This window comes from Opisthocomus hoazin, chromosome 19 (assembly GCF_030867145.1).
Source record: "Opisthocomus hoazin isolate bOpiHoa1 chromosome 19, bOpiHoa1.hap1, whole genome shotgun sequence".
Lineage (NCBI taxonomy): Eukaryota > Metazoa > Chordata > Aves > Opisthocomiformes > Opisthocomidae > Opisthocomus > Opisthocomus hoazin.
The window spans coordinates 18,411,325-18,424,618 of record NC_134432.1 but is presented as its reverse complement, the minus strand read 5'-3'; the positions used below and the strand labels follow the sequence as shown (position 1 = coordinate 18,424,618).

The 13,294-nt window shown below is 38.3% G+C and overlaps 1 protein-coding gene across 2 annotated transcripts in view; it reads right to left on the bottom strand.

Moving 5' to 3' along the window:
- Positions 1-13,294, bottom strand: part of RALGPS1 (Ral GEF with PH domain and SH3 binding motif 1) — a 129,506-nt gene that overhangs the window by 9,783 nt on the left and 106,429 nt on the right. For both annotated transcript variants that reach the window (XM_075439275.1, XM_075439276.1), the window contains 8 exons: positions 7,753-7,879; positions 6,699-6,850; positions 5,383-5,434; positions 5,013-5,093; positions 2,748-2,853; positions 1,841-1,933; positions 1,561-1,666; positions 527-618 (listed from right to left, as the gene is read on the bottom strand). In XM_075439275.1, the coding sequence (XP_075295390.1) occupies positions 527-618; positions 1,561-1,666; positions 1,841-1,933; positions 2,748-2,853; positions 5,013-5,093; positions 5,383-5,434; positions 6,699-6,850; positions 7,753-7,879 (809 nt within the window). The remainder of the gene's footprint in view (positions 1-526; positions 619-1,560; positions 1,667-1,840; positions 1,934-2,747; positions 2,854-5,012; positions 5,094-5,382; positions 5,435-6,698; positions 6,851-7,752; positions 7,880-13,294) is intronic.

Sequence of the window (13,294 nt, the reverse complement as noted above, 5' to 3'; positions counted from 1 at the left end):
AAAGAAGACTGTCAAGCTGCATCCTGTTTTAGGACCTATATGGATCAGCATCCTATTAATATAACCTTTGGGAATCTTTTTAAGAATGAACATTTTCCTCAAGAGAAGAATGAGGCTGCTACATAAAGGACAAACATAGCATTTTATAGGACACTTTCTTCAGTGGCACTTACAGATCCAGTCACTGGAGTTAATGCTTAGCATGTTTGCTTTCTTTGTCCATGAGAAAGCCTCTTCTGAAATAGAGATGGGGCTACCTCGCTTGAAGCAGTGAGTGTAGAGGTCATATACTGTTAAGGAACCAAACCTATAGCTAGACCTGCACAAATCCTGATTTGGTGGGAATTCTATATTTTTAAATAATTTTTATTCCTCCTATTGAAAAAATTGGATCAATGTACAAAAGGCGGAGTTTTGTCTGTCCCCACAGGACTGTGTGCACACAGATTGAAAAGAGGTATCTTTTCTAGTAAAGATTTTCTGGCAAATATGAAAAAGTGGGTAGAAGTAAGTTTCACAACCTTACCTGAGGCTTGTTGCTTTTGCACGCATCATCCAAATGCTTATGCCATAATATTGCATGAAACCTTGAACCAGTCTGGAACTTGTAAACATCACCTACAAAACCAAGAAAATCAAAGGCTCTAAATTTGCAGACAGACATGTAGTTTCAAGGGATTCTAATTTCTGTGCAGAAGCCAAAGTTCTGAAGTAACTGTTAAATTAATTTGCACCTCAGATGCTCAAGCAGGATGTTGCTTGTATAATCGAGACCATGTGAGGCATGTTATCCAACAATCCTCAGGTGAAGGGAGTATCAGAACATCTATGCCTCATTATTTTGTAAATTGTTTCTTGCAATTAAATACTTTGTGCATTTTAGTCAACATCCAAGAGATGCACTTTGCACAGTGGATGCAAATCCACATCCAGCACCACAGTTGAGAATGTGAAAAGTGAAGAGAGCCTCAGAAATCTTTATGTAACCACTCAAAGTGCAAAATAACTCCAGGGGCTTTCTGATATTTTCAAGTTTTTGAAGCTTAATCAAGGCAGAAGAGTTATGGCACTTAAAAAATAATTATTTAAAAGTAATTAATAATTACTTAAAAGGCTTTTTATTGGTAAATGGTTTGATGTTTGAAGAATTTTCATTTCAGTAATTTTCAATTTTCAGTATTTTAACTGCCCTCAGCGTAAGTCAGGATTTGATACTGACCAATTTTAAGAAAGCTATTCAGAAACTTGGAGATGAGGGTATGCGGGCACATGGATATGCAGCAATCTCACACTGGTTGGACAATTTCTGCAAAACTTGCAGTAACTGTGAAAATACAGCAATACCTGTGTAGGCACCATAGAAGCACCACAGCATATTGTAGAAATATGTTCAATTTCATTTGTACTCTCCCTTGAAAATTCTATATTGAAAATCTCCCTCTTCAGTCTTTTAAATGAGCGCCACTGCAAGTTCTGTAATCCACAAACTCATTAATTGAGATTAATCTACTTCCTGTAACAGAAATACAATGCAAACAATGTCCATCCTGCAACATCTACCTTTGTCAGGGTTATTTAGCTGGAAAATATCAGGATGCTCAGGGTCATCAGGCAGTGCCACCATCCAGCCCACAATGGAGACTTTTTTACCAGGTGTAGATTTATACTGGAAGAGACAGACAAGTCAATCACAGCTGAGACTGTACTAGGGATTAACTTTTGACTATGAAAGTTGTGCAGACATATGGCTTAGCCTGCAACAGCAAGTACACTTCAAACATCTTTCCAGATCTGCTGATGAATATGCAATTTTTGCTTTTAGAACAAATTAAAAGCTTACATGTTTTCTTTCGGTGCCTCTTAAAGATTTTGCTCCAAAGTACAGAAGAGTTGATCCTGAAAGCATAACCCAGTATCTAGTCCACGAGGAGAGCTGAATCAGAAAGGAAAAAAATTATGAAAAACTCTGCATATCTCTGACATTTCAAAAACCTATTCACAAGCAAGTCCAAGTGCTACCAAAGTTCATTTCAGAAGCAAGGAATGGACAGTCAGATAAAGAATGTCTTCCAGTGTAACTCAGCCCAGCTACCTAAATTTGGATGACTGGCTGTGAATAGGATCCATCTTACTTAGGTATCTCATAAAAATAGCAGGACTGATTGCTTCACAGCAAAACAGTGTGCTGCCTTCTACTGGACACATCTTGGACTTCTGCATTTGATCAATAAAATTTATTGAGATGACATCTCTACGATTCTTCAAATCTTTTAGCACTGAACAGTAGGGTTGCATATCAAAAGTACAGTGAACTCTACAGAAAATTACCAAATGAGTAGGACCAGAATCATGTGAAACCTGTGAATCTAGGTTAAGTATGAATTACCACAACTTTGGTGGTATGGGTGGATGCCCTGCAGCCTTCCCATTTCACCATGATACTAAATTTCTGCCCTCACAAAAATGCATGCTGATTTACAGAGCTGATTTAATCTTGCTCTGTTGTCACAACCTAGAGACATTAGTTGCAAATGCAGGGAGAAGCAAAGCTGCTGTAGAGCAAGTGACATACAAAGATTACAACCTTGTTATAACACAGCTAAAACTTTGAACAGAAAACGATTTTACAATTGGTAATAACAAGGAACATTGTTTTGTGTGGTATCCAGCTGCAGTTTTAATCTAATCCCGGCAGTTAAAACAGCCACTACTGAATTAGAATCACAGGAAGAATTAGAATCACTTACAGTAGGTTTCTTGCCTTCTTTGAGCAATGTTTTTCTTCTTAATGGCCCTTCCATGGTAACGACTCCTGTGGAACTACCTACTGTGCAGCTGCAGGCCCCTGTTGGGCTGGAGAGACAAAACGTTGTCATATGTATTGAAGCAGACAAATAATGACAAAACGCAAGCAATATAATTTAGCTCTAAATACATTTTTCCTGCATTGCCTTACATATAGTGTATCATCTAACACTTGACTCTGTAATATATAGTTTCTAGACTTAGACATCAAACAGGAACCAGGATCTTTGAAAAACAGCAAATCAACAAAAGATTCTATTCTGGTGGCTCAGACATGAAAAAATAAAACAAAACAGAATAAATATTGAGGCTGAATGTCAAAGGGAAAACAGGCAATTTTCTATTTTATTCTGGTAAGTGACAGAAATTATCTGGATTTCTGGAAACTTATGGCTTAAAATTTTGGCAATAAGAGCTCCGGCAAGTGTAATTTTATCTTAAAATAAACTTTAACTGTCAAAAAAGAATGTAGGAAACTACCTTGGCTAACTGGAAAAAAAGTCAGGAAAACTATGTAACAATGACAAATTCTTTATTGCACAGTGATTGAAATATTTTTTCCTTTCCCAGGACAAACATAGAGCTTCCCACATACAACAGTGAAAAAGTGCTACAACTGAAAGAACTCAAATACAGGATAAATTAGAAATGTAATTAAGAACACAACAACCAAAGATTGATTGGTAAGCGATGATCTGTTAGCATTATCTGCTGCTAACTTGTCTTCATTGCCATATGATCACAGCTCTGAGAGTCTTGTAAGGGCCACTGAAGTTTACCAGAGCCAACTAAATCACGTCTAGTAATGAATACAAGGAAAAGGACATGTGTATGATGTACCATTCATTGTGAAAGGAACACTATTCTGTCTGTGAACAAATATAATAGTGTCATATAAACACACGCTGGTGAAAGTGATATCCACAGCAACACCACCTATGCAAGAACAGCACTTCAAACTGGAAGTCTTCTTCGATTAAATGGAACTGCCTTGTCTGTGCTAATGTGTATTCTTGCCAATTCTAGTTTTCTGACAGAAGCAGTAGAAGATTCCAGAAAAGGACGTATGAACGCAAGCATCAGAATTACTTGATGGTGGATAAATGTAAGAAATGTATTTTAGGGAATTATTCTTCTTTGTGGATTTAAAAAGCTTTTCCCATCTTTATCTTCTTATATTTTGTATGTCTAGCTTGTGTACATTTTTGAAACAAATCTACCATGTACATGTTAAGAGAGGATTTTCCAGAAGCAGGTACAATAGCTGAAATATTGTTCCAAAATTTATTCCTTTACTTATTTATAATGTATGCATTTTTATTCCTGTCTAACTTCTAACTTGTGCTGCTATTAGATGTTACTAGCTCAAGTAAAATGGCTGTACTTACATTTACACATTGTATCAACATTTCTACAATGGCTGAAGCAAACTAATTTATACAAAATAAAAACCGACTGGATTTGAACTCCAACCACACCCTAGTATTTGCAGAATACTCCTTCAGGGCCCTATTTTCTTTACTTTCCATATATACTTCTTCACTTCCCACTACCACAGAATTTATCAAGTCCAGGTCAGGTATGGATGCAATGAATGATTTTTATCCCTCTAACTACATACAATTTTTCACGTCACCTCTCTTTGGGCTGTAAATGGATTACCTGTTTTTGAAAAGTCCATGTCTTAGTGACTAGCAACACTGGGAGTGCCTGCTACATATGGCACTGCAGATGTTCTTTCTCTTACTCAGGGTCCAAGGTAACATCTCTTTACTGTACAAAATCAAAACATCATACTATAGTTCTCTGACACAAAGAGATGTTATGGCTAGCTGTCCTTCAAATCAGGAAATAAATTGTGAGAAAGTGTCAGGAAGGTGTCCTTCTAACATCATTATTTGTCACAGACAGCAAAGATTGCCTTCATGACAAACCTGCTTCTGTAATGTCATAAACCCCAAAGTAAACAATAGTTTTCTGCAACACAGAAGCCAGATATAATTAGATAAAACAACAGCTAAACTGAATTTCATCTGAATCGGCCATAGCCCTGCTTTAGCATCAACAGCAGGAGGGGAAGACTCCCACGAGTTGGTATGGTCATATAAGGATACTTTCGGACACAAAATACATTACGCTAGGAAAGCGTAGCGACCCAAATGAAAGTTTACCACCATACACTAAGCAAAGTAGACCCTGAACTGTACCTGTAGACACAGCTTTGACTCCTAGGAGAATTCCGGATCGGCACCCTCCAGTTAGGCCCCAGCGTGGCATATAAACGACCCCTGTTTGTGAATGCAAATATCTGATGAGGGAAATTCTAGTCTGAGACTTCAACAGTTAGGGTTTGGTAAACATGACAGAGATAGTTCGCAGTCTTTTCAGGTCCAGGGGAAGAAAACCACGATAACTTTACAGTGCTTTATTTTAAAAAGTTTTCCATTTTTTCCAAACTTATCAGTAATTTGATAAAACTAACTATTGATTTAGGGCTTACCGATATTAGGGATCATTTGTGAATTTCTTAGCTAAGTCTGTAGAGTGCTCAGTGAGCGTACATGCAGACTAACTCACCTTTCAAGCCCTGGTGGCAGCTCCTCACTAAATTCTGAGCTTTCACTGCTATCTAGAAAAGAGTAGTACAGAGAAAGAGTAAGAAAACCACCCAAGGGAAAATACAAAGTCAACGTATGTGGATCACCAGAATAATCTTTATATAGTACCATGGAAATTGCTTACTCAAATCATGTTTCAAAGCTGAAGTCTTTAGATCTAAAATTGGAAGAGGCTTACATGAGTCTTCCCATTTATAATATCTCACTTCTTAATGAAGTAATTGTTACTGCTGTGTTTAAATACCAAACATCTACATATTACTTTAATTTTCATTATGCTGCTTTTCCTTCAAAAGCTGAGCACTTCAGGAACACAAAATCCAGTTACCTTGTAAGACAATATTTCTACCACAACAACTGTAAGTCGATTAAAGTTATTGGGCATGATATTACTGTTTGTTTTCAACAAGCAAGCACACCTGTAACAGAGGATATGCCAGCTGTATGCTACTGCTAGGAACCACAACAAATCAGTATGATGGTATTCACAATGATAGTCCCTATTTCTCCTCAAAGCCCATGACCGATTTGTCCCTACTTCCCTGGCACAGCTATTTAGCTCACAGTTTCAATTTGCCCAGGACTGATCTAATGCTCAGTATAACACAGTGAGCTGTGTCTGTATTTTCAGAAGTTCAAAGATCATCTTAGTGTCAAACTCTTCCTGGTCAAGTAACCTGCTATCTTTCACAGTCTATTTCCTATTCTAGAAACAGCCTGAGTCACTTCTAAGTTGGCTTTCTCTTGCTTAGAACACAGATTCTCGATCACTTTGTTTTTGTTACAATAATTATTTTATTAATTATAATATCATAATGTAATTGTTATCATCCTCTTTCAGAAGTTCATTTTACACTTCTTTTGAAGTCTCAGAGAGCACAGCTAAACTGTTCTCCCATCTTCTAAAATATATTGTTAAATTGACAGTTTTCTTTGTGAAAAGGTAGCTTTAAAAATATATATCCACTTTTCAGTAGCACTTTTTTTTTTTTCCTGGTGAAAGCTGAAAAATCCTCTGTGTCATATAAGGAGCACATATAAAAACAATCTGCCTTCATGCCACTTTTACCAAAACCATCAGTAGGTAGCTGAGGAAAGCTGAGATAAAGCTGACTAGGTAGCTGAGTAGCAATTCTGGTCTGCTTTCTCCCATGAAAGGGACCAGTCTGTGCACAGGAGCTAACAATCTTCCCAGCTCCCTACTTCTGGGTATGTCTGTGAGGTTCCTGAGCCCTGGGACAGAAAAGCAGCAATGTCAGTGTCCCCCAACCCTACCTATGGAAAGGCCGTTGGCGAGCAGCGGGCTGCGTGCGTGGACGCGGGCTGGGCTGTGCGACTCCAGGACGCTGTCATCCAGGAGGTGCCGTGGCCTCTCTGTCGGGAAGGTGGCGCTTCTGCTCTCCACCACGCCGAGCTGACACATCATGCTGTGAAATTGGAACAAGAAGAATGCAAAACCTCGCTTACGTCAGCTAAGAGCAACCCTCAACTCCCAGTATTTCCACTCAGACTTTGCCTTACCAATAGCTTATTAAGCAGCAGGCCATTAAACAGTACTGCTCACATTCTGCCTCTGCTGTACGTATGCTCCTTGACTACCAAAACAAGTTTCAGGTTTTAGTGGTCTTTGTAAGTAACAATTACGAAATTTCTGCAGATGGGAAGTTCTAAATTTTTTTGACTCTTCTCTGTATGAAACCTGAACGCCCTGGGTGGAGGCAAAGGTAGAAAAACAGAAAAAGCAGACCCCAGTTAAGCCACTGCTTAGCGGTCCTTCACTAAGCTGAACTAACACATCAACACTCTATGACCTTGGACAAGCCCTGTGAGCTTCTTTTTCCCTAAGCTGTTAATTGTGAAATTTGGCAGATGCTGAAACCTTAACTGGGGAGCAGGTGCTCCCACTTAGCTGGGTAAATGGTAGAGAAAAATGTTTCTAATCCATATTAACCAGGTAAAACAATGCAAAAGGTCACACCTTTCCTGACTGATAAGTTGTGCCAAGCAGCTAGTAAGTTTCCTTAGATGTATTAGAAAGATGTATAAAAAACTAAATTAAAAAAAAAAAAAATCAGTTATGCACACCAGGAATCCACAGACCAAAGTGGATACACAGCTTTCAAGTACTGCCAACGTCTGGCACTAGCAGAGAATAGAGTCAGCAAAAATAACAGTGTGTCAAGAGAAAACCTAGAGACTACATAGTAAAGCCTGAAGCACTCTTCAAATACAAGAAATGGAAGGGACAAATACCAGAGTGTTCTGCTGCTATCTTAAACCCTTGCGATGCATGAAATTGCCTGAGTGTGAGACAGCCTGGAGTACCCACTTGTTTCCCAGGCTGTGACTCTTCCTGTGCCTTGGTACAGGAGGTGTAGGTAGACTTGCTGCTACTGAGGCATCAGGACACGTGGGCCTCCTGCTAAATTTCATCATCGCTGACACATCAGATGGACCTAAAAGACAGAGATCATTTAACACTGAACTGATACAAAACTCAGAAATCTCATGGGCTGGTGTGTTTAGCCACTGATTAAAATGAACTGCTACAGATAACCAAAAGGCACCATTTCTGAAGAACTGTTTCTTGTGCATTAGGGTTACACCATCCATTTCTGTTACGAATTCATCTCTATATTCTTGAACTGTCTGGAAGTAATTTTTAAAACAGCTTTGCACATACTTTTAACAATGAACTCCTACAAAAAGTCTTGGCACCCTTACAACAGCTGGATGTGCCAAAGTGTAATATACAGAGCCATAAAGTCAGTTCGTACTTCGGGTGTGAGCAGGAATGCTCACACATGTTTTGAATTTCGTTCACAACTCCACGTTGTGAATAAACTGTAAACAATCTGCTTATACTGACTCACATCTTAAGCATGTAAGAGAAAGCAGGGGCTTTTCATGTATCTAATGGCCAGACAGATGCATTACTTCTCAATCATCTATGAGCTCTACAGATGTCTCACTGCAATTATTCTTCTTCTCATTTTACAGATTTTATGAGGCCTCACTGAAAACACAGACAAGCTGTTCTTGTTCCAGTTCCCCGATGATGTTTGCAAAAGGCTGGCAGTGAACTTTGCAATACAGTGGTGAACAACATTGACTATCATCATCCTTAGTGAATGTAGGGCTATTCTTGGCTTCACAATAAACAGCTGAGATTTCACTTTTAAACATTTAGCTGCAGCATTGATGCTCGTGACAGAAGTGGGAAAAGTGGTCACAAAAGTGGCCGTCTGCTCCATATCTATCTCCAGACTTGGTACAGCTCAGGTAGCAGCGAAACAGACTTCCCCGTACATTACAGGAACCACTTCTTGAAGGCTCCAGCGACCTTAGTTTGATCAGCTTCTGGCCTCTAACCTAAAAAAACCCATTTAGAGGTTGACAGAGACAGAAATTTTGTGATGTGGAAAAACCACATACAACTATCATCAGAATCCTCATGAAAGTGTCTGGCCTCAAATTAGGAATAAACAGAAATAGAAAACAAACAAACAACCCCCCAACATTCCAGGGCACAGTTTGACAACAGGATGTGCAGGTACACTCGTAACATAAATGGTTCTGAGAGGGTGGTTGGTCCCTGGAACAGGCTCCCCAGGGAAGTGGTCATGGCAGCAGGCCTGTCAGAGTACAAGGAGTGTCTTGACAACGCTCTTTGAAATATAATTTAGTTTGAGGTAGTCCTGCGAGAAGCAGGGAGCTGGACTTGATGATCCTTATGGGTCTCTTCCAACTTGAGGTATTCTATGATTCTATCTGTTATATAGGCTACTCCATCTCTCCCAAAGCACAGAAGTTATTCATCAATTTCTTCTGCCTTGAAATGAGGATTCATGAGACACAAGAAGAACAGAAGAACCAGTAATGAGTTTATCCTAGTAAGAGGCAAAAAATAACACAAATAGATGCAAGATGCTTTATTGTCCATACCCTCTCGGCAATATAGACTTATGAAATAAACTAATTAATTCCAAATTATTTGTATTTTTATTTCCCCACAGCCTAGACTCAGGAATTTCACCACGAACTGGATCATTACTACGGAGAATTGCAAAGGTTTTTTTCCCTAGCAGTAAGGAGAAAAATTGCATTCACAGAGTGTTCTGCACATTTGAGCAAACTGCTCATTGTGCTGTTTAATTAACAACGAAGGGAGCCTCAAGACAAGCAGAAAGAAGAAACTGCTTCTAGCAACAGAGAGGGGAAAAGAGTTCATTAGAGGAACCTTCAGTAACATCATTCATCAGATGACCAATTTGGTGGGAGAACAAAAAAAGAAAACAGTTTGTAATGCTGTTTTCTACCTTATGCCTATATGCCATCTTACATAGGACGGCATTTTTGCCTGCCATCGCACAACTGAGAATTTGCGAAACATGACACCAGTAGCATGAGTCACTGGTGTATGCGGCTTCAGAGAAGGTTTCAAGCTTAAAGGCCACATGCAGTTTTAAAAAAATGCACTTTTAAGCATTACTTGATCCAGAGATTCAACCAGAACCATATGCCTGCAAGGTCTGAAGAGAGCAGAGTACAATGCTCTGCTGCATTTTCAATTAAAATCTTGTTGCATTTGGGCTGTAAGACGACATTGGAAGCTTCTTCCCTAAAGACAATAGGGTTTATCTTCCTCTTCTGCTGTGGAGGCTAAGCACAAGTTAGAATATAAAAAGTATAAATCTGAGCAAATTAGGTGGAGACTAGTTTAGTGTAAAAACTGTTTGAATTAGTATTTCACACTTAGGTCTGCAAATCTTGCCTCTTGCATTACTAGCAAGGATATGTATTTCACTAAAGTCTTTTACCACAAGTTTTCATTACAAATTCTTAAAATTTACACAGAGACAAACCAAACACATTTAGAAGTTTCAGAATGGATTACAAATTCTTTTATCTGAAACTCTCCAGCCCTTCTGATGAACTAGGTTCCACAAAAAGTTCTCTCTACATGCTTTGTTTGTAGTGCCTTTCCATCAGATATTTGTCAACTTGTGAACAATAAAATACTTAGGACTACTGAGGTGTTTACTACCTGCTAAGAAGCTTAAAATATATTGGAATTGAGACCCAGTATGAAGATAATGGCAGCTGAAAGAGAATTTTCCTGAAAATTCTGAGCATGTATCAGCCAGAGTTTAGTCTGAAACTCAGCATGAACTTCAGTTAACATGGCCACTCTGAGGTTACTGTCACACCTTGCAATGTATTAAGTCACTACTTGTCTCCTAATTTGGCTGCAGGATTGGTTCAGTTTTCTAATACTTCCTGTTGTGTCATTCAGCTCTTTCTCTCTGGTGCCAGTTCTAAATCCTGATTTACATTAAGTCCTTTTATGTGGATGACATTATCGTTCACCAAGAGCTACTGAAACATTATGTTTAACGAACAGTTGAAACTACAGCCTGTGAAAGAGTAGCAATCTCAAGCCACAGCCCTAAATGAGGACTAGTACAGTGCAGCACTTTTTCACATAGACACTACTCCATGTGTCAAAATAACTGTTAAATTTTCTCGTACATAAGAGTTTAAAGGTTTAAGTTTCTCACTATGGAGAGTCACAGAGCTGGAAGCAGTAAGACTGTTCGAATAATTCTAAGACAGTGTTCACTGAAACAAAGCATGGAGACTGCACCAAAACTACTCTACTAGAGAAAGAACAACAAAATAACAGGTCTTGATCTGACACAATCAAGCCATTACAAAATCAAAGTCAGCTGGATTTGACTCTAGCTATTTTAAAGTATTTATAAGTTCAAATGTTATTGCTATCAAAACCTACAAAAAATAAGAGATGTTGTCTGCCAACAAAAATAGTTCTCTGGGAGTTTTCACTCTATACTCCCTTTTTTTCAGAAATCAGACCGCCATTTAGGAAGCATGGAGTGAAATGTGCACTAATATGAATACAACACAAAAATATTTAAAGATCGATCACTACAACTTGATTTTAGCAAGAGCTTTTATTACATGGACAGCTTCAGAACAGAAGTTTGCTTAAAAAAAAAAGTGAAACAAATAACGTAATGTGTCTAAAAGGACTGCATATGTCAGACTGAAAATAAGATCATAGAATCAGACTTCAGTTCAGGTTAAAATATTACCTGGCTAAGGTGAGATGTGTCAAGGGTGACAGAATTTGTGGAAATAGGTATAGGAGACTTACAACTTAAGCCAACAGTTCTAGCCTGGCTTCCTTGCTATTATACATGGCAATCACAGTTGCTTTCACCAGTCCGGTGAAAGGAGGTAATGGATTTGTTCTAATTCCTAGTTAGGTGTCTTTAGTGAAGATCCGGATGACAGAAAACAGAATACTTTGCGGGATAAGATGAGACAGAAATATCAGCTGTGCCAGTATTACTCTGTCTGTAGTGGCCATTTTCTATGGCGTTCTGCATCTTCTTCATCTCCAAGGGAAGAGAAGCAAATATATACAGTTTGGCTCTGTTAACCTTGTGCTAAGGTAAAAAGAATCTGAGCTCAAAAACTTTACAAATTCTTTGCATCTGCTCTGTTGTCAAATGTCTATGAAGCAGAACTGTGAAGTTCAGAGTTCTCATTAGACAAGACCTGTGCTGCAGTCTGGGGTGCAGAGGGTGTCAGTGTAACTTATGGGGCACAGGGGAGATGATCTCATTTCTGCAAAGAGGTAAGAGACAAGAGAATGTGTGCCAAGAAGGATGCCAAAGAGGGTAAGTGGTAAGATACTGATGAAAACTGCACAGACCAAGGGATGTTTATGGACATACCAGACTGCTGAGCCATTAGCTGGGGAAGCTATGCCTGATACTGCTGATAACAAAATTCCAATATTTAAATTCATTTGAGATTGAGTTATTTTGTTCCTTTTTTTCCAATAAGTGAAGTCATCTGCTACTGCTAACTCTGCTCTTTACTCTCCTGGCTCCACTCCTAGTGCATACTGTTACCATGATTGCTATTCTGTTATTTTGCCTTTCATGGAGACAAAGCACTCTTAGTAGGATTTTTCAAGTCGGCTGGCATGAACAAGGGTTAGTTTGGTTTTCATTATTTCTCAGCATCATTTTCAAGACTATGCTGACATGCAAAAAAATAATGTATAAAAATATTACAACATTATTAAAAATTTGTTTGTGTTAGAGAACGTGAGATAACTTCATCAGAATGAGCTGAGTGCTGTTCAGAGATATGTGGCAAGAACATTTGGAAAAGCTTACACATATCCCAAAGGATCTCACTGTTTTTTCCTTTGCATAATTTTTCCATGAATAATCCTTCAAATGTTATAAATGAATGTTACTTTTGCAATCCTTCAGTAGAACATGTGAACATTTACAGTCTCCAGAGCTTTTAAAAAAAGCAACAGGGTGAACGAGTTACAGTTCACAGTTTTTCTCCACTAAAATTCTATCAATAAACCAATACTAGGCATCCAAACAGGAAAGTGAAAATGCGTTGCATATTATATGCAAAAAATAAAGTGACTTTTCAGGAAGGTAAAACAGTCTCAACTATTTACTATTATTTTGTAAGCAGCTAAGAAGTAAAACTGATACTTATCAGCTCTGTTTCTAAAACTTATTAGACATTCCAAGCCACAGATTCTCTAGTTAAATCTTCGCTGTAAATTTTTACTGTTCTGTTGCCATTGTAACCAAAGTCAGTGGGTGATAATTAAAACTTTGAAATACAAAGACCTACTTACAAAACACACAATAAAGAATTTAAGAAGAATTTTGTGCACAGAATCAAGAATGATGCAAAAGATTTTAATCTAGCATGATGGCTGTTGTAAAAGCATAGTTTTAATTTTCAGAGTACTGCTTTACAATTCAGCTAAAACCTATTAATGCCTACAACATGCAAGAGACGTA